This window comes from Microplitis mediator, chromosome 6 (genome assembly GCF_029852145.1).
Source record: "Microplitis mediator isolate UGA2020A chromosome 6, iyMicMedi2.1, whole genome shotgun sequence".
NCBI classification, from domain to species: domain Eukaryota; kingdom Metazoa; phylum Arthropoda; class Insecta; order Hymenoptera; family Braconidae; genus Microplitis; species Microplitis mediator.
The window spans coordinates 8,516,653-8,527,210 of record NC_079974.1 but is presented as its reverse complement, the minus strand read 5'-3'; the positions used below and the strand labels follow the sequence as shown (position 1 = coordinate 8,527,210).

At 30.4% G+C, this 10,558-nt stretch overlaps 1 protein-coding gene across 2 annotated transcripts in view; it reads left to right on the top strand.

The window, feature by feature from the left end:
* Positions 1–2,617: 2,617 nt before the first annotated feature.
* The window catches only part of LOC130669511 (chitin synthase chs-2-like), a 147,063-nt gene continuing 139,122 nt past the window's right edge, over positions 2,618–10,558 (top strand). The window contains exons 1-3 of one of the 2 annotated variants that reach the window (XM_057472464.1): positions 2,618–2,787; positions 3,043–3,284; positions 3,374–3,676. In XM_057472464.1, the coding sequence (XP_057328447.1) occupies positions 2,684–2,787; positions 3,043–3,284; positions 3,374–3,676 (649 nt within the window). In that variant the 5' untranslated portion in view covers positions 2,618–2,683. Of the gene's footprint in view, positions 2,788–3,042; positions 3,285–3,370; positions 3,677–10,558 lie in introns of both variants that reach the window. The other variant, XM_057472463.1, reaches the window with a different exon arrangement.

The following is a 10,558-nucleotide window of genomic DNA, read 5'->3' as shown; positions in this document are numbered from 1 at the left end:
ACTAATGTTCATCTTGTTGTTGATATATCATATCATTTATACACTGTCAATAAAACAAAATTGTATATACCCACTGAATTGGGATGTTTGGATTTTAAAAGTGTCACACTGCGATAATATGAATTTGAGTAGCTCCATGAATTTACTAAAAAGTAGGACAACTAATGCAATAGCAAAATTTCATTGAATGAATGGTAAAATAAGTAATTTGCGTCGTCTAGGCATATATATTGGCATGAAATTAAAGCTTATTCGAAGAGCTTTCAGATGAGTTTGATATAAAGTCGATAAGTTATCACATTCAAAAGATATTAAAGGAAGAATAAGTAAAAATATGAATTTTGGACATTTTGAAAATTTTGAAATGCTATAACTTCTAAACTAATCGACTGATTGAGCTCATTTTCAAACTCGAACAAGGTAGTCACCCACAAAATACGTATACTAAGTTTCAAGGTGATCGGTTTGAAATTGTGGCTATAATCAAAGTGAAAACCTGCATAAAATTAGTTTTTATAATATTTTGTCAATGTTCAAAACCATTTATCTGCTAGGAAAAATGGTCAAATCTATGAGCTGTATAGTCAAAATTGTAGGCAATCGGACGAGCTTTCGCATGAAACAAACGAAAATAAGCTATCTCTTTCCGTTTAGAAGTTACATCCAGTTAAAGCGGCAAACAAATTTTTTTTGAAAATTTTACAAAATTTCAATTAACCATAACTTCTAAACTTATCGGCCGAATTGGCTCATCTTCGAACTCATCCAAGGTAATCGTCCATAAAATAAGTATACTAAGTTTCGTTAAGATCGGTGTACAATTGCGGACGCTATCGTTGGAGAACGGCACGTTATAGTATATATATGTATATATATATATATATATATATATATATATATATATATATATATAAATACATATATAAACTTTTGAACTGAATGTATTTCCTGACTCAGCTCGTCAAGCTGAGTTTAGAGGTAGCAAAATTTTTCGAAAATTCCATTATGAGGCCAAATACAATCGTTAGATTTTTATGAAATCTACTAAAAAGTATGTAAATAACTTATTATTTCTATTTCTCGGGTGATATTTTCATTCATTGTCATGCAAATTGATGGTGAAAAAATCGAGAAGCTTTATTATTAATATTTAAGGGTCGCTCAAAAACGTCCAAGAGACTGCGCTCGGAAACATTCAAAATTCTCGAGCGCCGTTTAAATATTTAAATTATGGGCTGAAATTTTCAGCATAGTCATGATTTTATAAATATAAACTATTGCTGCCACGAGAAAACAAAAATTTTTAAATAAAAATCCGAATTTTGATCATTTTTGATATTTTCAAAATTCGTGAGCGACCTCTTAAAAATTTTTTATCGAGCCGCTTTGTGGAGAGGCTTTTTAAAACATCGTATACCAACAAATTTTCATGCGAGATGGAAAAAAAAAAAATATTTTTTTTTTTTTTGCGCTACCCTAATATATATATATATATATATATATATATATATATATATTCAGTGATTCGAATTGATTTGGCCGTAATTAACAAAAAGGATTATTATTATAACCAATTTTGAAGAATCGAATAATTTTAATTTTACACAAAGTATTTTCATGCTCAAAGAGTATCAATACATTTATCTAATTGTATTCCCTAGCTTTAAAAACTGTTGACATGGACGTTTCACTACGAAACTTTCAAATTCAATGATTTTTTCATTGTTAAATAACTCCCATAACTTTTAGAATTTCTTCGCAAATCCATTCGGAATTCCCTAATTTAAAGAAACGATTTATAATGTTAAATTTCTATAAGAAGGGCGATTCAAATGTCTTCAACGTATTCAAAAGCATTAGAAAGTATTTAAAATATTTTTTTTTCTAATCGTTTTAAATCGTTTCTTTTAATAAGGGTTCAGCTTCAACGAACAGCAGTGAAATAAATTTACAAAGTCATCTTTTGGGAAAAGTGTTCTCGAAATATCCCCAAACTTTATAAAAAAATGCTTGTTTTATAAAATTCCAAAATCACTTTTGTAAATATAATTGAGCGTTAATTTGAGCTTGTTTGTTAAACTTTTTTGAAAATCAAAAGTGTCTGTCTAATAATTTTGATTGCTTTTTTTTATGATAAAAACTAATAAATTTTTTTTTTTTCCTTTGCATCCAATAATTATGTAAAATGTGATTTTTCTTTCCAGTTACTTAAAAAATATTTAATTTAATCAAATTTATTTAATTTCAAGAAATTTTTCTTTTTGCAACTTTTTCAGGGGCTATTTTTCCGACAAAAAATGATTTTTATTTAACTGCAGCTAAAGATTCTTTCTATTCGCTTTCAATATTATTATTGAAAAATAAAAGATGTATTTGAGTCCCCGAAAACTTAATATTTCCTCAAGTATCTTGTTTTGCCCCCGCCCCTTTCTCAATTTTTCTGATTTCAACACTTCACACCGCTTTCTATGTGATTCTCGACATTGAAACGTTGATTCATAATAACTGTGAGATAACAAAGTAAAGTTAGATATTTGATAATTTTACGAATCTTATCATTAGTGATATTGAACTGATAAAAAAGTCTTGATTCAAACACTGTTCAGTCAGTATTGTATACGTTGCTCAACTTAGATTGTCAGACCATTGACAGTTACAGTTTTAACTAAGTTTTTGTTGAACAATGTCCACAATCGATCGTGAAAAAAAAAGACGAATCAGTTATTTCATTGGTTTGAATGATGACAATGATAGTGAAAATGAAAATGAAGACGATAATAGTAATAAGTATGTATTATATATATATAAATACATAATCAATTGTACATATCTGAAATAGTGGAATTTCTACTTCTATTTTTCTAAATTTTTTGAATAATACTAAAAAACTTTCCCTTTTTATATTTGTAAACGTATAGTGAAGATAAAAAAGTTTATTCGAAAAGTATAAGTGTGCTTGTGAGCTCGATAGAGTAAAATTATTCATGAAGATAAATTAAGAACTTTTTAAACAGTCGCATTATTTATTTTTTTTTTTTATAGAGAACAAGATGAAATTTATGGATGGGATCTTTTCCGATATATTCCACCAAAATCAAAAGCTGGATCTATGGTTGATATGCGTTTGTATGAAGGTTGTCTCCAAATAATCAGAATTTTAGCTTACATTATTATTTTCATCATTATTCTTGCAAGTGGCATTATTGCAAAAGCAACCATTCTATTTGCGGTATCTCAAATTGCACGAACAGATAAATTACTTTACTGTGAATATAATGAAAATGGTGAGGAAATATTGAAATAAGTGTGAGATTAAGTATGCAATAATAATTTTAGGAATACATTAAATCATTCGATAATTATTTTATAGCAGCAAATAAATCTGCAATGCGACATCTTTTAGTCAACGTACCAGATGAAGGGCGCATTACATGGTATTGGTGCATCGTAATTGCATTCTGCATTCCGGAAGTATTCGCGATCATTGGATCAATTTACTACTGTTTATTTAAAAAAATTAAAATTCCTTCTATCACGGATCTCAGTTTTATATGTTTGACAGATGGAATTCATTCCGCAGCCATAGCAGTACTTTTTTTACTGATTCTGCCAAAGCTAGATTCCGTATCAGCTGTATCAGTCAGTAGTTTTGTACACCTAATACCAGCTCTACTAGGTACTAACAATTTTTAACGACATAATTACCTTTAAGACGGTCAAAATTGATCAGATGCGGAGATTGAATTCAGTTCATGTATATTTTCATCTTTGAAACTGCAACCTAATTATTTTTCACAATCTCTGCGTTTAAATTTTGATCTTAAATTGAGAATAATCTTGTTGACAACTATTTACAAATGCATGCTTATGTAAACGATTTTAATCAGTGATGAGGAAAAAAGCACATTTCTTTTTTCTGTAATTCAGATCGAGTATCTATTTAAGTTCTATCGATATAGTATCTGATTTATTGTTTGTGATTGCATTGCATTTCTAAGGGCATGATAATTAACAAATCGATTTTGAAGGTCAAACGGAAAAAAAATCTGGAAACCGGTTGACCATTCGGGCGAGCCCCAAAATTTCCCGCTGTTTTTGAACTCAAGGAGCTCGAAAATATTATTGCCAGTATATATTCGAGCTCCTTGAGCTCAGCGATATCTAAAAGTCCTTTTTTGTTTTCGAGCTCAAAAATCAAATTTAAGAAATTGAAAATATTTAATCAGGATCGTTTTTTAACGTTTCGCTCATGATTTTACTTAATTAATGCACTGTTTCTCGACAGAAATTAATAGAAGTGATTAAGATGAGAAGTTATATGAACTTTAAATGAAACTAGCAAGATAATATATGAAACATCCGGAAAAAAAAGTTAGAAGCAGTGATTTTTCAAGAGTTTTGTTGGTAATATTATTTAAACTAGCGAACCCCCGCACAAAAAAAAAAAAAAAAACATATATGTCCCATAGAGCCGATACATTGATGCATATATGTTACATATATATTTTTCTATGTGGGCCGATTGCAATAAATTATGTAGCGATCATCAAAGACGACAAAAACAAAGGGCCAGTATAAGGTTTGGAACATATGATGAATCACATGATGCGTTATCAGGGACAAATGAAGTAATATGTTAATTTTCAAATTATTCATCGCCGATATCTTTTCAACTAATCAACGGTTTTTAAGGTTTGGGCGGCATTGGAAGCGGTTGCTCAGCCTTTAACGCTAAAAAGTATTTTGAATCACTCAGTTTAAGAATTTTTAAGCTTATTAAAAAAAACCGTTTGAACTATTTTGACAGTAAAATCTCTTGATCGATTGATCCGGGTTTGATGGGTACGGCAGCATTCGATGCAGCTTACAGAACTTTGGAGCTGATTCGATTTTGAAATGGATCAATTTGCTCGTTTCCAAAATATTCGAAAAATATTTTTTTTATTATTTTATGTTGACGATATCTCTTAAACGGATTATCCAATTGAAATATTTTTGGTGGCAGTCGAAAGCATTTATCACGTTCCAGACCTGATTCGATTTTGCAAGATTGATTCGACAGTTTTCGAACTATCAAAAAAAAAATCAAAATCAAAAATTTTTTTTTTCGTATTTTTTACATATCTTAGAATCGATTCAACTTAATGATCTGAAATTTTCTGAAAATCTAGGTTCAGAAGAACTCATTTGAATGCTGCAAGAACCATGTAGATCGGTTTATTCATTAACAAAATATAAGAGGTTTACACCTACACATGCACACACATATACACACACATATACACGCATACACACACTAGGGTGTCCGTTATTTCTCAAATTAGATTTCTTTCTTTGGTCATGCTCATGATATAAATCATTTATTTGTGATCCAAAAACAATAAAGCAAAAGGGAAAAGTTTATTTCAATGCCGTTTAACCCGGCCAAAGTAATGATACTTTCCACTTTTAGTACGATAAGAAAAATTTTATTTCTCGCTTAAAAAGAAGTGTACAGCTTAGGGTCATTCGTTTTGAACGACTATTTTTTTTTTCTCTCCCACTTGAAAATATTGTTATAGACATTGGAAAAAAAATTCCCTGCAAGTTTCAACCCTTAATTTTAATTTTAAGTACTTTACATTTAATTTTGAAGTTTTTCCATTTAAAATACACAGGAAAGTTAGGATTATTTTTTTAATTCTATATAATTCAGCCACATTTCAAGTTATTAGGTCGCCGTTTGCAGAACTTTGTAGGCAATTTGATACTCTTCAAAAGTCTCATCAATAGTTTACTTGGACTCTAGTTGTTTTTTCTGTATTGGTTCTGAAAATAATTTTTTTTAATAATAATTTGGGTTTTTAGTTGTTATTAACAAAATAACGAAATTTACAGAAAAAGTGCAGATAACGATTTTTTAGGAAATTTTATTCACTACAAAAAAAGTCCTCTTAGTTAAGTGGCATATGTTCTCCGTTCACGTGATATAGCGATTTTAGTAATTTTGTAAATGAAATATTTGTCAAAAATTTTTCCGAACTTCATCAATTCGACCCTTTCTGATTTTAATAACTGGATTTGATTAATGAAAGGGAAATTATTTACTGATTTAAATTTGAAATTAAATAGCATTTGGTGGAATTTTTTCACAAATATTTTATTTACAAAATTACTAAAATCTCTATATCACGTGAACGAAGAACTTGAGCCACTTAACTAAGAATACTATTTTTGTATCGAATAAAATTTCCTAAAAAATCGTTATCTGCACTTTTTCTGTATTTAGTTAATATCAACTAAAAACCCAAATTATTATTAAAAAAATTAATTTCAGAACCAATACAGAAGAAACAATTAGAGTCCGAGTAAAACTATTCGTGAGACTTTTGAAGAGTATCAAATTACCTACAAAATGCTGGAAACGGTGACCAGATAACCTGAAATGCGGCTGAGTTATAGAGAATTATTAAAAAAATCCCAACTTTCCTATGGATTTTATATAGGAAAACTTCAAAATCAAATATAAAGTACTTAAAATTAAAATTAAGGCCTGAAACTTGCAGGGAATTTTTTTTTCAATGTCTATAACAAAACTTTCAAGTGGAAGTGAAAAAAAAATAGTTGTTCAAAACGAATCACCCTAGTACAGCTATAACTAATACACACTTTATTTGGAAATTTATCGCTCTTCAAAAGGTGACACACATTAATATCCTTGGACAAAATATCTCCGACAAATATATCCAAAAACTCTCTAGAATCCACTCAAATGCGACAAAACCTGCATAAAAACCAATACAATCTATAGGATTCTATTTGTCACATTTAAGTAGATTCTATGGGAGTTATTTGAAAGGGAAAATATCGCCGACAAAATATTCCCGGCCAAAATTTCCCCGAGACAAAATATCTCCCGACTAAATATTTTAATAGCTTAGAATTTCTATTAAAAATTAAATTAATAAATAATTTTTTAATTTAATTATTCTATTATTAGAATTTGAAATTTAAAGTTTGAAGAATTGTCCTGACAAATATAAAAAAAATGTGACAATTATGAGAAAAATCGCGCATGAAATCACGAGAAAATTCATGCATAAAATCATAAGATAATCGTGCACCAAATTATGAGAAAAATCATGCGTAAATATGTGAGTCAATCGTGCACACAAAATCCATGATAAAAGAGCACAGCACGATAGTAAGCTTATGTGTTGGTCCTTTTTCGAATAAACACAAACAAAACCCGTGATAAAAGAGCACTCCTGATGAAGAAAAATTCTTTGAAATGATTCAAAACAATTTGAATCGCTTGATTTCTAGATATACACTTAGTATGGATTCAATCATGTTTTTTAATCAGGGACAGCACGATAACAAACTTATGTGGTGGTCTGTTCTCGAATAAACAGACATAAAATTCATGATCAAAAGGCATAGTACGATAAGAAACTAATTAATATTCTCTAATGATGTTCTCAATTAATCGAGAATTTCTTATTCATTTGCTTGAATAGGCGAAAGCGGTTGACCTTGCAGGCTATCCCTGAAATTTCCCATCTTGGACCTGTGTTGAGTGTTTCTACATTTTCTTTTTCTCCACTGCCAATTACATTCTTAATATTATAGTAACATTTTTAGATGTATTTGTTTTCCACAGTTTAATAAATTGAAAACAATGAATTCTTTTTTTTTATAAAGAAATTTAAAAACATAACCCATAAAAATACACAGGAATTTTTACAATTCGAAGTTGGTGCGTTTTATTCTATGCAACGTTGCCACAATGCGCTGAATCACGTGATTTATTTATTTTTAAGTATGGTGGACTAATATTTTCGTGAATTTCTTATTTTTTGCATTTTAATATCTTTAAAAGCCTTCGTCAGAAAATTTTCATTTTATTTTTAACGCATTTCACGAAAGTTGATTAATTGAAATTGAAGTTTTTTATTTTTTAATCTTTATGAGAGTTAGTCACATAAATCAATATATGGGCATCTCGACAATATTCTCTATAGGCTACGTGTTAAATTTCAATTTTTTAATAATTTATTTAACGATAACCCTTCGTCAGATCTATTCCAAGAAATTGATTTAGACGTATGAAATAGCAATTCATAACATATCAAAAAATTAGCACTTGATCTTGAAAAGTGCATTTTTGTCCGAGCAACCTTAAAGCTTAAATATCTCTTACTCTTTAAACATGAATTAGTGATTTATCACTAATTTCAAGTGCATATTCACTAATTGTCAATGCTACAATCGTACCACGCAGAATTAGTGAATATTCACTACATGAATATGTAAATATTAAAATTCACTGATTTGACAAGTGAATGTGAGAATCCACTAAATTGAAAAGTAAATATGGGAATCCACTGATTTCATCGATGAAAAAAAATATTATATTGCGCAAAAAAATATAAGACTCTTTTAATTAGATCCGAAATGTGGTCAATGTATTAGAATCATTACATAGAAGAAGTATACATGATTTTCATTGATGAAAAAATCCCGGTGACTGCTGGGCTCGAACCTGCATCCTTCCGATTCAAAGTCTTTCATGCTATCCACTGCGCTGACCTACGCATGTGATCGCGTGAGTAAATAGTATATTGGTTATGATATCAAACAATAACTGATGAAGAAGTAAAAAGTCTGTGATGTTATGATTGACGTACTCTCCGTATAAATGTATTACTGTTTTGTACTTCTTTTTTTTTTTATTTTGAAATTTTTTCATTCCAATTTTTAAAAATAGCACCATAATTATTCATTACATTTATATTTTAAAGATAAGTTACTTTGGACTTAATTGAAAAAAACTGTTTTTTACAAACCTTTTCGATTGCCGCGTCAACCACCTCAATCGCTGAATTCATTAAAAAGATGTGAAGAGTTTACAACCATACACAAACACGCACACCACCACATACATACACACACACACACACACACACACACACACACACACACACACACACACACACACACACACACACACACACACACACACACACACACACACACACGCACACCCACAGTCAATCGGTCATAATTCTAAAAATAGTCGGGATAGCTTACCAGGACCTCAAAACGTTACCATCTGATGAAAATTCGATTTTCGAAAGTCGGGGTGAAAACTATAATTTTCCGAATTTTTGAAAATTCACAATTTTCTTAGCGGAATATTCAAAATAGTCCCAGTATTTGAAATAGTCTTATACACAAACATTTTAGGGTGCACCGTTTAAAACGAACATTTTCTTCTTCCATTACCCATCGGAAATCTTGTTCTTCATGTAAAAATAAAATTTCAGCACAATTTTGAGCTCTTAATATCAATTTTAAGAACTGAAACAACGTCGTTGAAGTGAAGTTGTCCCTTGGATAAGACTCAGCCCCGTATTTTTCTTTATCTATCTCTCTCTCTCTCTCTCTCTTCGTCGTCGTCTATGAGAAAGGTGATGAGAAAATCTATGAGAAAATCTATGAGAAAGGTGGCCTATTTTGAAAAGTTTTTTTAACTTCCTGCTAAGAATATCGATGATTTTCAAAAAATTCGGGAAGTTATGGTTTTCACCCCGATTTCCGAAAATCGAGTTTTCATTAGGTGTCGACGTTTTGGGGACCTGGGAAGCCATTCTGACTATTTTCAGAATGATGTCCGAGTGTCTGTATGCAAGTGTGTGTGTGTGTGTGTGCGTGTGCGTGTGTGTATGGATGTAAACTCTTCATATCTTTTTAATGAATTGAGCGATTGAGGTGGTTGAGGCAGCAATCGAAAGAGTTTATTGGCCGTCAACTTTCCTGGAAATTTCAAATCGATCGATCAAATGGACTCCAAGATAAAGAAGAAATACAAAAAAAAATTTCCTTCGGTTTTTTAAACTTTCTCAGAAATGGATCGATTGGTCGATTCTAAACTCTAACGAGTTCTGTAACTTAATGAAACGCTTCGATTGCCGCCTTAACGATCTTAATCAGTTTATTCGTTCGAGAGATATCGTTGGCGACAGAAATGGTAAAAAATGCTGTTTTTCGACCATCTTTGAAATGACTCATCGGATCAATTCCTTAATCTAATCAGCGCTAGAACTTCACAAAACGCATCGGTTGCCACATCGAACGTCAAAATCGGTTTATTAGTTCAGAAGATATCGGCGTCTAAATATTTGAAAAATAACATTATGTGTTACTTTTCCCGGATAAATCGTCATATAATGTACTAAAATGTGTTCAAAATCATACCAACTTTTGTCTTCATGGTCTCTTCCGATCACCTTTTAAGGTTATGTAACTTGTTTTTTTAGTTTTGCTATGTCCAAAAGGTAGCTTGTACCGTAATATTTTGGACAAATTATTATTATTATTATTATTTTCGGCCCTAGTCTTTCGACTAATAGACCGGGATCACACTGAGCAAATAGCTGGAAGGGTTTTTGGAATAAAAGATGTTGAAAATATGAATTAACTACTATATATTCTACAATTGAAAATTCTGATGCTATGATTACAATAGGTCTCGAAATTATTGTATAGAAGTATTAGGTGGCTAGTCAGCCGACTC